General features: G+C 39.8%; 1 protein-coding gene across 1 annotated transcript; it reads right to left on the reverse strand.

Annotated features, from left to right (window-relative positions):
- Window positions 1-14,292: 14,292 nt before the first annotated feature.
- LOC308693820 (olfactory receptor 6N1-like) lies at window positions 14,293-15,240 on the reverse strand (the record flags this gene model as incomplete). Its single annotated transcript, XM_081370915.1, has 1 exon — window positions 14,293-15,240. One exon carries the CDS (start codon window positions 15,238-15,240, stop codon window positions 14,293-14,295), a length of 948 nt encoding a protein of 315 aa, XP_081227041.1.
- Window positions 15,241-23,043: the final 7,803 nt, after the last annotated feature.

Genomic DNA, 23,043 nt, shown 5'->3' on the forward strand with positions numbered 1-23,043 from the left:
ACCTCATAATCCAACCTACTCGCCCAGATGCCAGACAACCAATAACGTTAGACATACTTACTATATGCATCTCCACCCTCCGGCAAGGCTACCACTCCACCAACACTGCCCGCACACTGGACGCAATGTTCATAGTGGCTTTTTTCAGTTTCCTCAGATGCTCAGAACTCACCATCACTTCCAGCTTTAACCCAAAAGTCCACCCCACAATCACAGATCTATCAGTGCTAGACAATGAAACCATCTCCTACTTCATAAAGCAAAGTAAGACAGATCAAATTTTGCTCCATTCAGGCATCCCAGCAGACCACTTTTCCAGCCATTCATTTTGCATAGGCGCAGCAACAGCTGCCCAAAAAAAGGCCTCTCTCAGCAGCAGATCCAAGCACTTGGCCGCTGGTCAGCGGAGGCTTTCGAGTTACATCTGCTCAAATCGCTTCCATATCAAAGAAGCCCAACGAACCCTCATAAATTCTTTTGACAACTTCTCATACACCCAACCCTACAGACCACCACTCCTGCAGGAGCCACGTTCCCCATCCTAAATCGCTTTACTGCCACATCAGTGCTATTTTCCGCTCCAGCAGGAGCTCAGATCTCTGTCCCACTCACCTTTCGGATCACAGTTTGAAAGCAAGTTGTTTCCAACACCACAACAGCAGCATCATCTCTTCTTCCAACAGGAGCCCATTCTCCACCCAACTGGCTCATCAGACAGTTAAAAGCAAGTCAACCAAGTCTACTACAGCTAACCTACTCCACCCCCGCAGAAGTTCCGTCACTCCGTCCAAACTTATTCCACTTCCGCAGTAGTGTCTTCTACTCCGCTCCCACAGGCAGCTCCGTTACTCCGTCCAAATAGTTTGGATATTTAAGAAAGCAAGTTTGGTCCACTGCCGCAGCAGTGTCAGCTACTCCGCTCCCTCTGGAACTTCGTTACTCCGTCCAAACTTGCTCCACTGCCGCAGCAGTGTCATCTACTCCGCTCCCGCAGGAGCTCAGTTCTATATCCAAAATTGTTTTGGATATTTAAAAGCAAGCTTTGGTCCACTGCCGCAGCAGTGTCAGCTACTCCGCTCCCGCAGGAGCTCCGTTACTCCATCCAAACTTGCTCCACTGCCGCAGCAGTGTCATCTACTCCGCTCCCGCAGGGGCTCAGTTCTATATCCAAAATTGTTTTGGATATTTAAAAGCTAGCTTTGGTCCACTACCACAGCAGTGTCATCTACTCCGCTCCGCTACTCCGCTCCCGCAGGAGCTCCGTTACTCCATCCAAACTTGCTCTACGGCCCCAGCAGTGTCATCTACACCACTCCCGCAGGAGCTCAATTCTATTTCCCAAATTGTTTTGGATATTTAAAAGCAAGTTGAAAGCAAGTTTGGTCCACTGCCGCAGCAGTGTCTTCTACTCTGCTCCCGCAGGAGCTCTGTTGCTCCGTCCAAACTTGTCCACTGCCGCAGCAGTGTCATCGCCTCCGTTCCCGCAGGAGCTCCGTTACTCTGTCCAAACTTGTCCACTGCCGCAGCAGTGTCATCCACTTCGCTCCCGCAGGAGCTCCGTTACTCCATCCAAACTTGTCCACTGCCGCAGCAGTATCATCTACCCCGCTCCCGCAGGACCTCCGTTACTCCGTCCAAAATAGTTTGGATATTTAAAAGCAAATTGAAAGCAAGTTTGGTCAACTGCTGCAGCAGTGTCAGCTACTCCACTCCCTCAGGAGCTCCGTTACTCCATCCATACTTGTCCACTGCCGCAGAAGTCTTCATCTACTCCGCTCCCGCAGGACCTCCTTTACTCCGTCCAAAATAGTTTGGATATTTAAAAGCAAATTGAAAGCAAGTTTGGTCCACTGCCGCAGCAGTGTCATCCACTCCGCACCTGCAGGAGTTCCGTTACTCCGTCCAAACTTGCTCCACTGCCACAGCAGTGTCATCTACTCCACTCCCGCAGGAGCTCAGTTCTATGTCCAAATTGTTTTCGATATTTAAAAGCAAGTTGAAAAGCAAGTTTGGTACATTGCCGCAGCAGTGTCATCTCCTCCGCTCCCACAGGAGCTCCGTTTCTCCATCCAACTCGCTTTTACTGCCGCAGCAGTGTTTCCTCTTCCGTTCCCACAAGTACTCAATTCTCCATCCTTCTGCATCAGATAATTGGAAAGCAAGTCGAAATCAAGTTTGATCCACTGCCGCAGCAGTGTCACCTCCTCCGCTCCTGCAGGAACTAATTCTCATCACACTTGCTTCATCACACTGCAGCGGTTATACCATTCTCTTCCGCAAAGTACATTACGTACCATCCCTAGCCTACTACTGGAGAGGCACAACCATCCAACGTCATGACAACCAACTCCCATCCGATGTTACAAGAAGCCTTCCAGCGACTAACCCTTTCCCACTTCTGATACCTTAAGCTTTGCACTCTGCAAGTTTTTGGGGGGTCATCAACATCATTCTGGTGGCTGTCCGGCATTTATTTGCAGCTTTTGGGGGGAGTACTCTGGGTTCGGGCCGAATACCGAGCCCGGAGCCCTCTCCTCGGACAGCACGCCAAATACGCATTTATTCTATCTGACTTATTTGTAAGTGTGAACTCGTGAAATGATGTTTTATTAACAAAGTTCGGGAGGAGCACGTTCAAATAATCAAGTAATCAATCAACTCATCAAACAATTACCATGTCTACCCTATCAGCATGAGAGGAAGCATATATATTCACTGTCAACTCATCTAACTTCCTTGACAGTTTTCAGCATCCCTCCACCACCCCGACTCCTCACTCTTGGCTTGTTCTTTCACAGCCAGGAATACGGGGGGAGTACTCTGGGTTCGGGCCGAATACCGAGCCCGGAGCCCTCTCCTCGGACAGCACGCCAAATACGCATTTATTCTATCTGACTTATTTGTAAGTGTGAACTCGTGAAACCAAAAGCAAAAACAGTGAGTGGTGTTCAACAGCACTAAAGACTGTGCAAGTGTACAGTTGCACGTGACATGTTATTTGTGTGTTTTTGCAGAGCTCTCTCAAGTCAGTCCATCCATGACACCTCAGGTTCAACGGACTAGCTGCGTCTGCAGCTGCGTTGCACCTTTGGGCTTGCATATCAAAGCAAAAACAGTGAGTGGTGTTCCACAGCTGTAAAGACTGCAAGTGTTCAGTTGCACGTGACGTGTTGTTTGTGTGTTTTTGCAGAGTTCCTTCAAGTCAGTCCATCCATGACACCTCAGGTTCAACGGGCTAGCTGCGTCTGCTGCTGCGTTGCACCTTTGGGCTTGCATATCAAAGCAAAAACAGTGAGTGGTGTTCAACAGCACTAAAGACTGTGCAAGTGTACAGTTGCACGTGACGTGTTGTTTGTGTGTTTTTGCAGAGCTCTCTCAAGTCAGTCCATCCATGACACCTCAGGTTCAACGGGCTAGCTGCGTCTGCTGCTGCGTTGCACCTTTGGGCTTGCATATCAAAGCAAAAACAGTGAGTGATGTTCCACAGCACTAAAGACTGTGCAAGTGTTCAGTTGCACGTGATGTGTTGTTTGTGTGTTTTTGCAGAGTTCCCTCAAAAGTCAGTCCATCCATGACACCTCAGGTTCAACGGGCTAACCGTTGGCTGCGTTGCACCTTTGGGCTTGCATATCAAAGCAAAAACAGTGAGTGGTGTTCAACAGCACTAAAGACTGTGCAAGTGTACAGTTGCACGTGACGTGTTGTTTGTGTGTTTTTGCAGAGCTCTCTCAAGTCAGTCCATCCATGACACCTCAGGTTCAACGGGCTAGCTGCGTCTGCTGCTGCGTTGCACCTTTGGGCTTGCATATCAAAGCAAAAACAGTGAGTGATGTTCCACAGCTGTAAAGGCTGCAAGTGTTCAGTTGCATGTGACGTGTTGTTTGTGTGTTTTTGCAGAGTTCCTTCAAACTACAGCTGGTCCAAAACGCAGCAGCTCGAGTTCTTACCAGAACCAGGAAGTATGACCATATTAGCCCGGTTCTGTCAACACTGCACTGCACAAATTTTAAAATATTGCTGATTACTTACAAAGCACTAAATGGTTTAGCTCCCCAGTACTTGAGCGAGCTCTTAACGCATTATAGTCCTTCACGTCTATTGCGATCTCAAAATTTCCGGCCAGTTGATAATACCTAGAATATTAAAATCGACTGCTGGCGGTAGATCCTTCTCCTATTTAGCACCAAAACTCTGGAACAGTCTTCCTACCATTGTCCGGGAAGCAGACACACTCAGTCAGTTCAAAGCTAGACTAAAAACACATCTCTTTGACCTAGCATTCACATAACACATTATAGACTTATATAATTCCATATTAGGCTGCATAGATTAGGCCAGCCGGAACCGGGAACACTTCCCATAAATCCTGATGTTCTCGTTCCATCATAAGAAGAATGGCGTCTACGTTAATATTAGTCTCTCTGCTTATACCGAGGTTTACCGCAGTCCGCCAGATCCAGGCCATATCCAGATCAGATGAAGGACCTGAACCTGGACGCAACAACAACGCAGTACTGAATTGTCAACCAGTCTCTCCGTTTCTGAAGTGAGGTGGACTCCGGCCGTATCCAGACTAGATGGTGGACCTGCACGTGGACCCAACCATGACGCATCCCTGAAGTGCCGGCCTCATCGACGCGACCAATCTGACTTCTGATCTGTAATGCTGCCTGGATCATAATCATACTCTGTTCGCTCGTTGGCCAGAGGAGAACTGGCCCCCGACTGAGCCTGGGTTCTCCCAAGGTTTTTTTCTCCATTCTGTCACTGATGGAGTTTTGGTTCCTTGCCACTGTTGCCTTGGCTTTGGCTTGCTTAGTTGGGGACATTTAATATTCAACAATATTATTGATCTGCCTAATTAGGGTGGACAATGATGCAATTTTCTCAGTAGCAGTTTTAACATTAAGTGACATGGCATCTGACGCACAGAAGCCAATGGCACATGTCACTATGCGTATTGGCACATCCGGTGGCACATCCGGTCTTCATTGGCATGTGCCAGTGGATAGTGAGGCATGTGTCACTGACATTCTTGGCATGTGCCAGTGGATAGTGGCATGTGTCACTGACATTCTGGGCATGTGCCAGTGGATAGTGGCATGTGTCACTGACATTCTTGGCATGTGCCAGTGGTGGATAGTGGCATGTGTCACTGACATCACGACACACACTGACATGACACCTGACTGACACCGAGTCGCGGAACATGTCACCGTGTTGCGACACCTCCAGTAGTGACTGACAGATTAATCGAACACCTCATAGCCTACTGACGTAATTGTGGCACAAAATCCTAAATAAATAGCCTAATTTTGTGATATTTAAAATATAAATTAAACGAATTAAAGTGCATTAATATTTTTTCAAACGTGTTTTGTGTCACGCCTGTATTTGATTGGCATGTGCCACTGAATGTTTTGTAATACCAGAGCTACTTTATGTTGTTTATCTCGCAAAGTCACAAACTGCCCATTCTAGGAAAGATACGAAACAAATCTATCATGGGTCACTACCAGTGTTGGGAAAGTTCACTTTCTACATGAACTAGTTCAAAGTTCAGTTCATACATTTTAAAATAAGCTAGTTCATTTCATAGTTCATACTCAAAATTTTGAACTAAGTTCACAGTTCCAAAAATGAACTAGTTCATACTGTAGTTCTTTTTTTTCCATTTTGCTGCGAGATATTATTTTTCAAAATGATTGTCACAGCCCATATAGAACCACAGACAATTACTTTATCAGTTTTAACACTGAAGCTATGCGTCAGATTTTTCCCACCCTCACCGAACTTGTCATAAAACTCGTTTAAATGATCATACGACGCCTCCTTGCTGCTTTTTGTTTTGATTTGTGTCATCAGTCGTTCATGAACGATCCATTCACTAAGTCCGTCTGTCACGTGACAAATGAACGAAAGACTCGGAAGGTTAAGTTATTTATGTTCCCTGTAAACGATTTTTGACTGCATTATAATGATTTCTTAATTCAGAATATGATCAAGATTGCGTAGGTGGATGTGTTCTGGGAATTTGCCAGTTAATAGTGACATTTAAAGTCCCTTAAATGAACGAAATGACTCGAAAAAAGATTTGTTCATTTTGATGAACGAGATCGAACAAGAGAGTCACTGGTGGCTGGTTGCCAGATTGGGTGTTTTTTCCGCTACATATTAGGCCAGTTTACGGTGTGTTTTAGGCCTGGAAGGCTCTATAGAAATCTGGCACTCTAACTGAACGAAGTTAAACTGAAAGCGTGGCGTTCACAGACACCAGAATGAACGAGTTCACAGTAACGTTCATCAGGCAGTAATACAGTAGGTTCAAATCAGTTCACGTTCGCCCAAAATATGAACGAGTTCATGAACTATCGTTCAGTGAACGCGTTCAGGCACAACACTGGTCACTACGAATAACGTATTAACAGTCGCGTCCGTTACTGTAAACCTTTATTTTTGCGAAATGCTGCACAGACGCACGCCAGTAGGTGTCAGTAAGTGAGTGTAACACTGGCCAGCGCAAGATTCTCATCAATTGTTTTTTAAGTGATTTGACACTAAATTTCAATATTTCAGCTGGGCTCCTAGGCTGAAATCATTCAGGAGGTCCTAAAGAATCTTCATGTAAAATTTGGTGCTTCACCTCGGTAACGGTATTATTTAATATGTGCACTACCCAACTGGACTAAACAATTCAGTCAAACACACAAAGTCAGCGCTCTATAAAACCATACAAAGGTAATGTTAAATAGCTTATAAAGTTATGAAACTTCCCCTCAGCCAAAACGATTGGCCAGGGAATAAATTATAGATTCACGAGACCAAAAATCGCCCGTTAGATATACACAAGACGAATTATATCTCATGTTTAACCACTACAGAGACGCCAGCGAAAGCGGCGAACGTCAGAACGACTATAGCCGAGGAAAGGCTGTTCCAGGCGGGGTACATGAGCGCCGAGCGCCCGGTCATCGTTGTATGGTTAGACTAGCGCTGACTTTGTATGTTTGACTGAATTGTTTGCTTTATTTGTAGCCTATAGCTTCTTATACCTTTTACTTATACTTTTATAATGGCTAATATTGATAAAACTGAAATTTAACAAAAAGAGACTGGGTTGAGTTTTGTCATTTTAAATTGTAATAATTGTATTTAAAAATTTAAAAACTGTAATGTTGTTTACTGCAAAATCTGTTGTTTAGTACAAATGCACATATTGCCTGGGCCATATTAAAATGTTTAATGTTTTTATATTATATTTAAAACGAAAAGAGGCAGGTTTGTGTTTTATGTATATATATATATATATATATATATATATATATATATATATATATATATATATATATATTTATAAATAGGCAAACGTTATGTGCAGTGAATATAATCAATACGCGTTGCATGAACCACAAACTCCTTGATTCTACATTAATGCTGTGATATTATTTCTATTCTATTTTGTTCTATTCTATTCTTTTCAATTCAAATCTGTTATTAAAAAGTGTGTGTGCGTAGACAACTCAAACGCAGTGGGCCAGAATTAAATGTTTCAAAGTTAAAAACGTTGATATTGGAAAATGGTATTTGAACTCCTTGATTCTACATTAATGCTGTGATATTATTTATATTATATTCTTTTCAATTCAAATCTGTTATTAAAAAGTGTGTGTGCGTAGACAACTCAAACGCAGTGGGCCAGAATTAAATGTTTCAAAGTTAAAAACGTTGATATTGGAAAATGGTATTTGAACTCCTTGATTCTACATTAATGCTGTGATATTATTTCTATTATATTCTTTTCAATTCAAATCTGTTATTAAAAAGTGTGTGTGCGTAGACAACTCAAACGCAGTGGGCCAGAATTAAATGTTTCAAAGTTAAAAACGTTGATATTGGAAAATGGTATTTGAACTCCTTGATTCTACATTAATGCTGTGATATTATTTCTATTATATTCTTTTCAATTCAAATCTGTTATTAAAAAGTGTGTGTGCGTAGACAACTCAAACGCAGTGGGCCAGAATTAAATGTTTCAAAGTTAAAAACGTTGATATTGGAAAATGGTATTTGAACTCCTTGATTCTACATTAATGCTGTGATATTATTTCTATTATATTCTTTTCAATTCAAATCTGTTATTAAAAAGTGTGTGTGCGTAGACGACTCAAAAACGCAGTGGGCCAGAATTAAATGTTTCAAAGTTAAAAATGTTGATATTGGAAAGTTGTATTTGAACTCCTTGATTTTACATTAATGCTGTGATATTATTTCTATTCTATTCAAATCTGTTATTAAAAAGTGTGTTTATCCTATTTTTGTAGTGTGGTCCAATAAAAAATGCATTAAACATGAAACCTGTCTTCCTTGTGTGCTGTTTTACTTTGTTTATCTTGCATAAATAACAGCTGCTAAGAAGCAATTTTAGTATTAACCTGATATGAATGGAAATCATAGTTCAAAGTTCAAATAAGCCCAAATAAGGAACGGGATTGGAGGCGAGCTTACGTCCTCTCACTCGGGTTTCCGCAATCGGGCCGCGTTAAAACCGAGCGCTCGGCCGAGTGTCTTTAGCCTTAAGCCTCCCTTGTTTATACTTTCGCCCGGCTCCGCAGCGCGAGTCTCCGCAGACTGCGCGCGTATGGCAAGCCAAGAGGCTCAGAAATACGCCATAGATTAATCGCGTTTAAAGCCAAACGCCGTCAAATACGGCGTTTTAAACCGTATTGGACGCCGTAAAATACGCCGCTGTAATTACAAACGCCGTAAAAGACGCGCGAAATACGCCAATGACGCCGTATTTGACGGCGTTTTAGTGTGCATGGAAAGCGCCGCGTTTTACGCCGTTCATCTCGCCATATGACGCCGTAAAAAACGCCGTTTTGGTTGCACAGAGCGCGCGCTATTTTACGGCGTTTTGCTTATAGTATAATGAGACACGCCCACTGATTTCCACAGCCAGTAAGTTTGAACTGTTCTCTCCCAATCAATGATGAACTGAGTCAGACCAGACAAATTCAGCACGGATCATTTAATCCAATTCTTATTCTCATATATGAGGAGTTATTAAACAAGGAAAATAATCCAGGTCATATTGTCTTAACTCAGCACATTTCCATCTAAGTGCTGAATAACACACAATATTGATATAACCCATAGAATGCATATGAATTTGTGTGTTTTAAATAGGCCTATTTGAAAAAAAAATAAAAAAAAATAAGACGAATGTATTTTTTGCTATTTCTAAAAAATGTGGCAGGTTTGTTGGTAGGTCTATAAGCTTCTCCTTCCAGAATTAAATAGTGTTCCGATTTTTGTAGGCTAATTAAATTCGTGTTTTTTTCATATTACATTGATTATATATTCATTAAATAACATTGTTACATTTCGTTATATCCAATATATTTTTGTAAAATGAAGATTCAAATATTTTGCCCTTTCGATCGTCCAATTCATAGTGAAATAAACGACTTGGGGAAAAAAGTCAACCGTTTGTGGGTATAGAAGTTCAGTGAGTACAAAGCCGTTTTTAAAATACGAATTTTGAAATAATTTCCGTCATTTTAAGAGATAAAACATAAGGTGCAAGGGGAGCAAACTCAGCAAATGACAATAAAAAAATAAAACAATAAAAAAATAAAAAAATAACATAGCCTAGTTATTTCTTTCCGTCATTATTCTTAAAAGAAATGTAAATTATGCTTGCAACAATAGCTGTAGGTTAATTGGCCTGGATGAGTGTGATTGGCCTAATATTGTGTCCCAGACCGGCATTAAATAATTCGTGAATATTTGTAAAAATTCGTGGCTTGACAGAGTTGGAAAATTGACAGTTCAACTTCTGTTGATGTTTTGCCCAGGCAGGGTTAGTTAAGTAAAACTAAAACTATTAAATACATTTAAATGCTAATCGAAATAAACCTGAAATAAAGGAAAATATAACTATTAGTTGAAACACTTAAACTAAACGGAAATGAGAAATGTTTTTATCAACAAGCTGGATTCATTTCGGGGTTTTTTTTTCCCTGCCACCTTCAACCGACGCGATCTTCCATTCATTAACCGACAAGATTATGTTAAATTAAAATTAAATTAAATTAGAATGAACAAGTGACTGTGACCCATTAAAAATACCAAAAAAATTTTTTTCCAGTGGTTTAGTTTTAGCCTGCATGTAAAATAGCAGCAACAGAATAGGGGGGTTCATCGTCGTATTCACCTGTAGTGCTTTGAACGGAGAAAAAAACAGGATAACATCCATAACTCTATACTCAGTCCATAATTCTGATACAATGTTTCTCAACTGGTTTTGTGACAGTGCTTAATTTGTAAAGTGGGAGGTCCCGGAGCACAGGGATCCGGCGACTCAAAACCATACGGGGGTTGGAGGTAACGGAACAAAAAAATATAAAAAATATTCTCTGCTGGGGCGGCGCCAGAGAATTTTTAACTCATGTGTTGAGGGGTGCTAGATCATTGACAGGGGGAGCTGCGCAAAACTTGGCCACTAAATATTTAATATTCAATTATTTTAATGATCACAATTAAAGTTTTATTAAATTGAACAAGCGCAACATTCGAAAAACAAAAAAAAAAACCACACACACATATATATATATATATATATATATATATATATATATATATATATGTGTGTGTGTGTGTGTGTGTGTTTTTTTTTTTGTTTTTTGTTTTTTTAAGGTTATACAATTACAACAACATTTAAAATTGTAACAATATTTCCAGTGTAATCTTTCTTTGTATTCGCGATTCATATTAAAACAGTATTTTTGCCAGCTGTAGTAGCTCCACAACAGCGCGCATCTGTGCGCTGTTTCATTCATTCATAGAAACGCGATTCATATTTAAACAGTATTTTTGCCAGCTGTAGTAGCTCCACAACAGCGCGCATCTGTGCGTTCGTTCCTTCATTCATTCATACACAGAAACGCGATCAATATTTAAACAGTATTTTTGCCAGCTGTAGTAGCTCCACAACAGCACGCATTTGCGTTCATTCATTCAGATTAGAACCTCGAACTTCCAGAACTTCTGAGGTAAATTTTTGCAGGATTATTATCAAGATAGTATTATTCCTCACAGCATCGTAAAGTACATAAGTCTGAAAGTGAACTCGCGGTGTGTGTTATCCAGCTGATGTGGGCGTTTCACAGGTTTGTTTGGATCGCCTCACATTTGCGTTTGAATAGCGCGCGCTCTCCGTGGGCGGAGCACATTAAAACTTAATAGCTGAGATGAGAACGACTGACATCTCTCTCTTTGCATGCATATTACATAAACTGTGAATATTTGTTTTTTATAAAAATTACTTAATTTTAAAGAAGAGAATTCAAGCTTCATGCCTGTGTGACTGTATGCCTGTTTGACTGAGTATTCGCTGAGTTACAGTTCATTTTCGGACGCGTTTCAGAATTGACTTCACTGACTGAGAGTAGGCAGAACTTGCATCATGTTTATTTTTCTTTATTTGGCGAAAAGCACAACACTTTGTTTTTATTATGAGCATACACAAAAAAATACACACTAAACAGGATCGATTGATGTATAACACAAGCATATAAGATAAAAATTAATATTTAAAAAAAAAAAAAAAATTTGCACTCATACGGAAAAAAAACGAGCCTATCGCGCCGGCGCGATAGCCGACCTCAGGGGGTTAACCACAGGTGGCGCCCTGTGACGGTGAGGGAGGCCATGTTGAGGCTGATGGCCTGGGCGGCGGCTTTTGTAGCTCTGAGAACCAAGTCCGTCGCGCTCCTTAAGTCCGTCACACACTCCTTCGTAGGTCAAGCCTCGTCCAGAGAACGGAGGAGGTTGGCCTGGTGAATCTGCAGAACAGCCATGGTGTGCAGTGGAGATGCAGCTTGACCGGCGGCAGCGTAAGCGCGACCGATCAAGGCTGAAGTGGTCCGGCAGGCTTTAGTAGGCAGCACCGACTTGGCCCGCCATCCCGCAGAGGGCGGACACAAGTGCGTTGCTACTGCTTCCTCTACCGGAGGAACAGAGAGATATCCCCTGTCTTTAGCGCCGTCGACCGCGAAGAGCGTCGAAGAGACAGAGGATCTCAGTCTGGCCGAGTTCTTACGGCACGACCCAACAGAAGGCATGGGAGAAGTGGATTTGATGGCGAACAAAGCCTGTCGAGCCCACAGGGTCGAGAGAGGCAGTGACAAGCATTCCTGGTAGCCGCCATCAGCGAGCGCGTGGTCCGCGTGATCTTTTCCCAGGCAGGAAGCGCACAGCCCGTGGCGGTCCCCGTCGCTGAGAACGGCTCTGCACGAGCCGCAGAACATAACCTTTGCTCTTTTAGAGGAAAAACGTGAGTGTCGCAGCGGCGAACACACATGAAGTAGTTGAAGGATATAAGTGCCGGATAGCACAGCAGGTACAGCGAGTGAAGGCAGCGAAAATCCAGCCAGTGTCCTCGAAACTCGAGCTCATCCCGCTGAAAGTGCCTTTCGGCGATGCAGCTTCTTTTCTCAGAGATCCAGCGAAGTGTAGTTACTCGCTGAAGGAGACAAAATCATTGTGCAACCTGGGCGATGGGTATATATAGGCTTAGGCCACACCCATTTTGGCGGATCATGACGTAGCGCGGGAAGGCTTCCCATTGGCGCTGGAGTCATGCCAAGACGCACTGATAGGTTGCAGCAGTTGCCGCAGAGCAGCCAATGGGCACGCAAGCTGTCTCGCCTATGTCTGCCTGCTGCAGCAAATGCGTTTTACATTTTGGAAAATTAAGGATCATTTTCTTGCTTCAGTATTCTCGAGAAAAGGAGTTTTCCCGTAGCGTAAGCTAAACTTACGCAACACAAGAGTACTCTCGTAAGAGAACTCCCTTTTCAAATGAACACTAATGATGTTCAAAACCAAATGATACCCTTTTCTTAAACAAATTAGTATAAGTTAAATAAATAAAAATTGACAGGAAGGATCATTAGTGAAATACATTAATTTGCATTGTGAATATCTACTTATGAATATTAACATCTGTCACATTAGCATGACCATATGACCATTCCAGGACATCATCTTGACCAGCACATCTCCCAGTGGGCTGAGATAAATGGACTTTCAGGTTTAATTAGACATTCCAACAACAATTAAATCCCTTTGGTCAAAAAAACCTGTCCAAATAAGGCTTATGACTGATGTTTTAGATGAAAAATATTGCGTCATTATAATGGATGATGACACAGAGAAAATTTATACTTTTCAGATTTTATTTTTAATATGTTTTCTCTGACAACAATACAATATATTTAGAATTAAATTAAATAAGATATTAACTGCTTTATGCCTTCGAAACAATACCACCTGGGACCAGGAAGGGGGTTAAATTGTAATTTGATTCGGACAAAGCAATATGTTTATATATTTATATTTCAGTATATTCATATTGCATTTGTATGTCCAAGACACACACATAGCACATATAAATATTTGTTAACACTTTTTTAAAATCTGTCCTTAATACAATTAGGCTAAGTATAAGTACAGATTCACAAGATTTAGGCTACTTACTATATGGTTACTTGGAATTAGTGTTTGGTTTAGGATTAGTTGCATAAAATTAAGCATAATTTAATGTTACTGGTATAATAAATACATGTAATGTAATAAATCCACTGTAAAATAAAGTGTTATTAAATATTTCAGTTAAACCAGTTTCAGTGGGGTGTTAATTTACAGGATTGCAATGACAGTTAATGTCAGTCATGTGCTAGTTTCAGAAGTCCCTGCCTGGGAAAGAAATAAGGTGTGAAAGTGCATTGCTCTGAAGGTAGGGGGTAGCATTTGTAGATAGAATAAAGAGAAAGTTGATGGCCATAACAAACAGTGATAGACATCAGAGTTTTAAATGGGTTTACATGTTCCCTTGTCCATTTTTAACTCCTCTTTAGAAATGTGTGTTTGTTTTTGATGAATATGGGACTCTACCTGTTATGGATGGACAAAATTAAGACGTGTGCTGCTTTGATAGCTCCATTCAAGCACAATCAGTGTATGACAGTTAAATTACATCAAAGGAACATACAAATCTTTAACATTTAAAAATTACCAAAAAAACAACAACAACAACATTATATATATATATATATATATATATATATATATATATATATATATATATATATATATATATATATATATATATATATATATGAAAAGATAAACCAAGCTATCACAATTGTTATGCTGTCCATTTCAATAAAACAATTTCCATAGTGTTAGAATGTCTAGGATAATAATTTTTTTGCTTGTGACCAATATTCAATACGATATTTCCACTTCTTTTTTGAAAAGCAGCCTCACGACTTCCTTCCGTAGTCTTGTCAGATTTAGTCCATAAATGAGGGGGTTTAAAATGGGTGGTATGAGTAAGAATTCCATGGCCATGAAATTACGCAAATCTTGTGGCAAACTCTTTGAACCATAACGAGTGTACAGCACATCAAACAGCAAAGCAACAGTCACATTGAGCAATGCAAGAAGATGTGGTACACATGTTTGTATGAATTTGTGCCTGCCCTCAATTGACTTTATGCATTTTTCAACCAAGTAAATGTATGAGCAAAATATCAATATTGCATGTCCAAAATATATAAAAATGATTACATACCCAATCACATTATTTACTGTTGTAGAAAAACAGGAAAGTTTAACAACTGACCAATTTTCACAATATAGCTTTTCAATACTAGAGCCACATAATGTTAGTCTTGATGTTAATATAACTGCAACACACATGCAAAAAAATGGAGCCAGCCAGCAGAAAAGGATACATTCAAGAACCCTCTGATCGGTCATTACTGAATGATACTCAAGTGGTCTACATATTGCCACATACCTGTCATACGCCATCACTGTTAATGTTGAAATGTCACACAGAACAGATGAATAAATGACAAATGTCTGAATCAAACATCCAGCATAAGAAATCACATGATACTGGGATAATAAATCATACATGAATTTAGGGTAAAATCCACCAGTGCCAAAAAGTCCATTTACACACAAATTACATATAAAGACATACATCGGCTCATGAAGCTTCTTATGCGAAATGACAGTGTAAATTATGGTTACATTACACAACACAATTAATGGATAATACAATGCAGTCAATGAAAAAAACACAATTTTTTTCCCCATCATTTCATTTAGTCCAGAGAGTGTAAAAAATAAGGCAATGGATTCATTCTCTAGTGGTGGCTGCATCTGGAATAATAGGCAGAGTTTTATTATAGTGATATCATTATGAACATCATAATAAAAATTAGTTGATTTGAAATTAAAAGTTAGATAATTTAAAAAAATAATCATTCAGATAGTCAGCTATTTAGTCCTGTTATATAAACGGAAATATTCAGTACTCTAAAGGTAGCATATGCTGGTTCTTCAAAGACGCAAGCAAATAAATAATTAAAATCTTACCACAATCTCTTTTTGTTAGTTTGACAGTGTTGTAAAAGGTTGATCTGGTGATATATATATAGAGAGAGACTATTCTCATGCTGATTGCCTGGTTTGTGAACACTTATATATATACTGTATATATGTCAGTCTATACTAATCATGTCATTAAAGTAATATGCAAATGAGCACTTCATTTTTTAAAATTGTATCACATTGTATTATTAATTATTGGAAATAAAAATCCCCAAATCTTAAAACCCACACTGTAAAAAAATGCTGTAAAAAAACAGCCACATTTTCACTGTAACATGCTGTTTTCCATTAAAACAGCAATTTAAAAATGCATTCTGGGTAATATTTGCTGTTTTCGAGAAAGTAGCCTACAGGAATATACTGTCAATTAGCAACGCTCAAAGTCAACACTCAGAGGCTGTGTTCCAAATCACACCCTATTCCCTACATTAGTTCACTAATAAACTGTAGTAAAACAGAAATTTACTGGCAACCCAGCTGCCAGTAGATACCGTAAAATCAAGGAAAAACAATAATATACTGTAAAATGTAACAGTCAGATTTATTAAATGAAAGAAGTATTAGTAAAAGTTCATAGAAAAAAGTTATGCAAAGTCAATAACTGATAAGGAGAGTAAATATTAAACTGAAGTGTTTTATATGTTTTTACAAAAGATGATATAGGAGAGATCTGTTACAGTTTTTCTCGATTGCTTAAACACTATAACCAGGCTTTTGAACTAAAATTTCAAAACCATAACGCCATTTATCAAAAAGCACACCCATTTCACTAAACTATAAACACTGTTCCCTGTTTTGACACATGAGTCAGATTTGTTGAACTGTCACTGCAAAACTCTACACACAAATCCCTTCATTTCTCATTGCTAAGACCATGTTGTCATTTAGAAAGCACTAGCATTCAAAATTGTTCACTCAAGTCAGCACAGATTCAGCTCCGTTAGCACACAATTACCCAGGTGGAAACACTAAGAGTCAAAATTTAACACACATCAATCAGAACCTTCAATAGATATATAAAAGGGCCCAAATCAGTTTATTGCGTTTTGGAACAATGGATCCAGAAAGACATGAAGGAAGAGGGATAAGAATGAGGAGGAGGAAGGGCAAGGACAAGAAGACAAGCAGTCTCAGATTGCCACTCTAGTTGCCCATGTCTTTGTCAATGGTATGACTATGAGGAAGGCTGGGCTACGAGTAAGGCCAAATTTGAGTCACTTTACTGTCGCCTCGAGAACCTTCAGGGAGGTGTGGTGGCAAACAAAATTCTATCACTGAATAAGAGACAAACATTTCCAATAGTCTTTGATGAGGTTTATTTTCTTGCAAGAAAAGGCCAGCAGTCGTACAGTCACACAGAGTGTCTGCAGAGTGTGACAGTGAAGGGAGGGCATCCTTTCTCCTTTATAGTCTTGACTCCCAGAATGTTATCTTTCTAGGCAAATGATGGTATTTCAACCATATGTGGAACATTCTTAGACGTATCCATCATATTGTTCCTTGAGTGGAGACCCTCCTGTCACGACCAACACTCTTTACCATTCCAATACAATTCGAATTCCATATTAGAATATGGTTTGTGTGTGCTCTTTTACTGTCATATGGTGGTCACACACATCTTACTGTAAATAAATATTAAAAAAAAAAAATTAGAGGAGAGAGTAAAAAAAAGAGAAAAAAAAGAGAGTAAAACAGGAAAAAAATATATATTTGTGTGTGTGTGTGTGTTTTCTGTGTATGAATAAAAATGTGCCAATGTATCCATTGGTTGTGTCTTTTGTGTTCATCATGTGAAAAGGTTTGTGATGGGGGAAATGTGATGTGATGGTTTTGGAAATGTTGTTTTGAATTTATTGCACCAGTGTCTTAGACTATGTTGTAGTGTGTGTGATTTTGAGGGCTTGTGTGTGATGTCTGAGGGCAAAGTTTGGTTTTTCAGCAAGAGTGAATGGTTTTGAGTGTAGAGCTTCATTTTGAATTGGGTGAGACGTTATGGATTTGTGTTTATAGTTTTGAGAATACGAGGCATAGTTTCAAGAAATGTGTTTAAGCAATCGAGAAAAACTGTAATTTAATTAATAAGTTTTATGGGTCACCATTTTGCTGGAGAATAGAGCCAGTGCTTCAGTCTAAGATGAGCAGAGGAATACTGATGTTATGCTGCATGTTTGCTTTATTTAAAAGCAGTAACTGAGTAGTTACTGATGCAGTGACAATCTCCTTGTTAAGTACATTAGCACATACATGCATGCTATTGTTCGCTAAATACTAGGGATGTCCTGATACCAATACTGGCAACGGGGATCGGGCCGATACTGTCCTCATATACTCGTACTCATAAAAGTACTTATTTGGATGTTATTTGGATGAAAACTAAATCGTATATGTAAGTAAAGTAAAACATGAACTGTTACCTGATTTAAGTATAATGCGTGTGTAACGGGACTGTAATGGCGTGTTCACACCAAACGCAAATTTAATTATTTGCGCGAGTAGATTACATACAAAGTCAATGCAAAGACGCGAATTGGGCAACGCGTTTGCCGCGAAAGCTCGATAATCGCCTCAATCGCGTCTTCCGCGCAAGTTGAAAAATTTCAACTCGAGTGGAAAATTCGTGTGAAGACGGTGAAATTCACCGAGTTGAGTGCGCCTCTGGATGGTGCTGTGAACCCAGACACGTCGGCGTTTGGCTTTCCTCCGTATTTGGGACTTCCACAACAAGTACAGAGCAGCAATATCATTTATTTCAGACATGACAGAAAAATTATGGCAGAAATAAATTGTGTTGTTGTTGGTGATGATGACACACTCCTTTTCGCGGGATGTTTTTATTTATACGCGAAAAACAAGAAAAACATCCCGCAAGTAGGCTAATCTAGAGCGAGTAACGCGATGCGAATATACACTTCGCGTTTGGTGTGAACACACCATAAGTCTCGTCTCGTAGGGAGAAAATTAGAACACTACCCTGGGAGACTTAAAAGCTAAAGGATCTTAGTCCCTGCTCCAGTGCTTTGAGCCTCAATATGCAATATGTTATGTATATGTTTTATCTTACACATTATACTACAGGAATAGGTATGTCTCAGGTGAGTATGTCGACACGGTGGCTTCCTGAAGTGTATGTGGAGAAAAATAAATTGAAATTCACATCCCCACCCACCTAATCCTAATAGTGTAATTGAGACGCCCCCTACCCCAAGGTAAGTTCAAAAATTACTGTCAAATGTCTTAATTTGATCAATTGGTAATTTATTTCTCCTTCCCTAAGTAAATTATATTTCTGCTGGAAGGATCTGTTTCAATGGAATAAAATAACAAAAAAAGTAACAAAAAAAAAATAAAAATAAACAGTTTTAAATTCCTTGTTTTCTTGAAAGACCATCAAATGGTTAACACTTTCAAAACAAACCTCTTTTAACACCTAAAAAGTGTTTCCCAAAATGAATGTCAGTATAGGGCACAAACTTATTTACAGACAACACTGGATGTAGATGACTCTTATAGTTCAATCTAAATTATTCACTTCATAAACTCACTCCACCCAAATGACTCACTTCAAATAACTCATTCGAATATGTATAACCTTGAAATCACTTAAACGATTCTCATGAATCAATTTTATGATTCAGTTTCCAAACAACTCAGTTATCACAAACACAGTTCAAATTGACATTTGAAACCCTCAGTTTGTTCAAACACTCAGTTCGGTTCACACTATATCAGTGAAGTGTTCGTGTGTGTGTGTATATCGAACTGTTGTACCAGTCTGTGGCAACGACAACTTTGATGTGATGACTTGCGATGACTTAATGAACAGCTGAGACAAGGCAGTGAGATGTCAAAAGGATGGCAGGGTAATAAACAAGAAAAAACACAGAAAAGTTTCAGCGCGGCCCAGGAAAAACTCAGGAACTTTCTGGAACAAAATGGCGCATCTCAGCCCAGCTCGTACGCGGCACACATAAATCGAATGATCTTAATCACACACAAAAATGTCTCTCAAAAACAAATCTTGATCATGGACGATCGTCAGTCTCTAAAAAAATAAATAAATAAATAAAACGTAGCCTAGGCTATCACTCCTTCAAAACCGATCGTTCAGCTCACAGACGCATCCTCGCGCACTAACAAGTGCACTTAATTTAAATGATTCACCAAAAAAAATCAATGTCTCTCGCTCCAACACAGTTTATGGATCACTCAGAAAAACAGTAGGACGCTCAAAAATTCTTACAGTCAGAATAACGTAAAAAAAAAAACAGTGTTCCGCACAAAACTCACGGCTCCAGCAACTCTCTCTTGTGCTCTCAGCCAGTCTCCAACACCGTTCTCTGTCCGATGAAGCAATCATGTCTCCAGTCTCACACCACAATGTTACTGTACACAAAACTTAATCTGACCATGCACCACTGTCTAAACATTATAGTTTCAGCGAAGAAAATGTCGACTTCTCGTGCTGCGATCATGGCGTGTCTGCCTCGTAACACTGCAGACACGTGAGTGGCACTTCTTCTTCCCAGACGTCTTTTCATCTTATTACAGAGTGCCGAAGTTATGACGTCATTTTGTAGTAGGACAACCCGGAAGTTAGCGGCGCATGGGTTCCCTCGATCGAAAAGCAATGCATTTTCCCCATAGACTTTTGGAAAATCGCAAAAAATAAGATCTGTTTTCAACAAAGAGTTGTGACCCTAACACGTTTTGTCTATCAAGATAATCTTTACAAGTTAATCCAAAATTTATAAATTTTGAAGCCTAAATAAAGCCGTCAGATATAAAATGCTAACGGTAGGCTATAAACGGACTACAGCACACCAGCACACCATGGTCGCGGATCAACGTCATCATCTAGCTTCCTCAAACTTTATTTAAAAAACACGCTCGCTCATTATGATCTGCGCTGTGTATGGACCTATTTTTTACAGTCTATGGTATGAACACTTATCCACTTTTTCATGAGAAATATTGCCCATTCGTTTTTTCCAAAAATGTTAAAAACTAATTTTGTTTATGCGTGCCTCTCTGAGATTTTTTTAAGCTTTTGTTAATGTTTTATTTATTCGTTTATTATTTTGTTAGTTTATATAAACCTTAATATTATTTTCTTTGTGATTAAGATTATTATGCCTGATCATTGTGCCCCAAATAAACTTTAAAGATTATCTTTTACTGTATTATGTTTGATTGTATGTTTGCATACCATTTGCTAATTCGCCAGAAAAAAAAAAAACGCGCTTTTACCATCTCAGAAGCACTAACGTTATGGCCGTATCAATTTCCAATCTTATGTCCTTTTTCTTAGACGATAGAAAAACCATAGATCGAGGAGAGAACCACTATAAATCTGGACATGAACAGTGCAGCTTAGATGCTGGTTTACTTACCGGTATTGTAAGGGCCAGCATGAGGGACAAGGTTAATCAAGCCTAAACAGGTAATGGTGTTTCCTTATCATTTTGATACAGAATTTTATTTTATTTTATCAATTCGGGGTAGATACGCGAATTGAGTTTTCCCGATGACGCTTTATCCGTAGAGTGGTAAAGGGATCCTCCATAGGGAGAGACTAGTTGGCACTTCAGCACTGCGTTGACATCGGGTCCAGGCAAAGGTCCTTCGTCAGATCTGGATACAGCCTGGATCCGGCAGGCTGCGGGAAAACCTCGGGATAAACAAAGACACTAAAATTAGCGTAGATGCCATTCTTCTCATGATGTAACGAGTACATCAGGATTTATGGGAAGTGTTACCGGTCCCAGCCGACCTAATCTATGCAGCCTAACATTGAATTATAGAAGTCTATAATGTATTATGTGAATGCTAGGTCAAAGAGATGTGTTTTTAGTCTAGCTTTGAACTGACAGAGTGTGTCTGCTTCCCGGACAATGTAAGGAAGATTGTTCCAAAGTTTTGGTGCTAAATAGGAAAAGGATCTACCGCCAGCAGTTGCTGCTGCATTTTGAACTAGCTGTAGTTTGTTTATTAAGCGTGCAGGGCAACCACCCAGTAGAGCATTACAATAATCTAGCCTTGAGGTCATGAAAGCATGAACTAATTGTTCCGCATTTGTCAATGAGAGCATATGGCGTAATTTAGATATATTTTTAAGATGGAAAAAAACGGTTTTATAGATACTAGACACGTGACTTTCAAATGAAAGATTGGTATGAAAGAGCACACCCAGGTTCCTAACCGACGACGAAGACTTGACAGAGCAGCCATCAAGTGTTAGACAGTATTCTAGGTTGTTACGTGAGGAAGTTTTTTGTCCAATAATTAGAATCTCTGTTTTTTCAGAATTTAGAAGTAGGAAATTACAAGTCATCCAATTTTTTATATCAGCTATGCATTCTGTTAATTTAGTGAATTGGTAAGTTTCGTTAGGTTTTGAAGAAATATAGAGCTGAGTATCGTCGGCATACCAGTGGAAGCTAATTCCATGATTTCCTAATGATATCTCCTAATGGTAGCATGTACAGAGTGAACAGCAGCGGTCCTAGTACTGAGCCTTGTGGTACGCCATACTGAACTTGTGATCGATAAGACATCTCTTCATTTACTGCTACAAACTGATAACAGTCAGATAAGTATGATTTAAACCATGCTAGTGCAATTCCACTAATGCCAACATAGTTTTCTAGTCTATTTAAAAGAATGTTGTGGTCAATGGTGTCAAATGCAGCACTAAGATCGAGTAACACTAATGGAGAGTTACAACCACGATCGGATGATAAGAGCAAATCATTTGTGACTCTAACGAGAGCTGTTTTGGTACTATGGTACGGTCTAAATCCGGACTGGAAATCCTCGCAGATATCATTTCTTTCAAGAAAGGAACACAGTTGTGAAGATACTGCCTTTTCTAGTATCTTTGACAGAAAAGGTAGATTCGAGATCGGCCTGTAATTGACTAATTCTGTAGGATCAAGTTGCATTTTTTTAATAAGCGGTTTAATCATAGCCAGCTTAAAGGTTTTTGGTACGTATACTAGAGACAAAGACGAATTAATGATAGTAAGAAGAGGATCTATGACCTCTGGAAGCATCTCTTTCAGTAGCTTAGTCGGTATAGGGTCTAACATACATGTTGTAGATTTAGATGATTTAACGAGTTTAGTAAATTCTTCCTCTCCTATAGCAACGAATGAATCAAATTTTTCCTCAGGGACACTAAAATGCACTGCCTGATGCGATACTGTAGTAGACGGTTGCATAGTTATCAAGTTATGTTTTCTTCCAGTTGCGTTCCATTTTTCTGGCTGCTCTCTTCAGGGCCTGAGAAGGAAACTGCGCTCTTGCAAGCAATGCAGTGGAAGCAGCCAAGCAGGCAGACTAAAGGTGTGTTCGACATCGGCTGCGGCTGGATGCAACCGATCGGCGAGAGTAGCCGCGTGCAGGCGGGGAGGAGCTGCAAACGGAGATATGAAGCCGGACACGTTGTGGCTCCCGTAGTTTTCTGCAATTACGTCAGTCATGGCAGATCACGTGGCGTTTGCTTACTAGATCGCAGACGAGCTGGAAGCAATAGAAAATCCATTATTTTTGCAATACATTGAGCACGATGAG

Source organism: Scardinius erythrophthalmus, assembly GCF_964197995.2.
Source record: "Scardinius erythrophthalmus genome assembly, chromosome: 7".
In the NCBI taxonomy this organism is placed as follows: Eukaryota; Metazoa; Chordata; class Actinopteri; order Cypriniformes; family Leuciscidae; genus Scardinius; species Scardinius erythrophthalmus.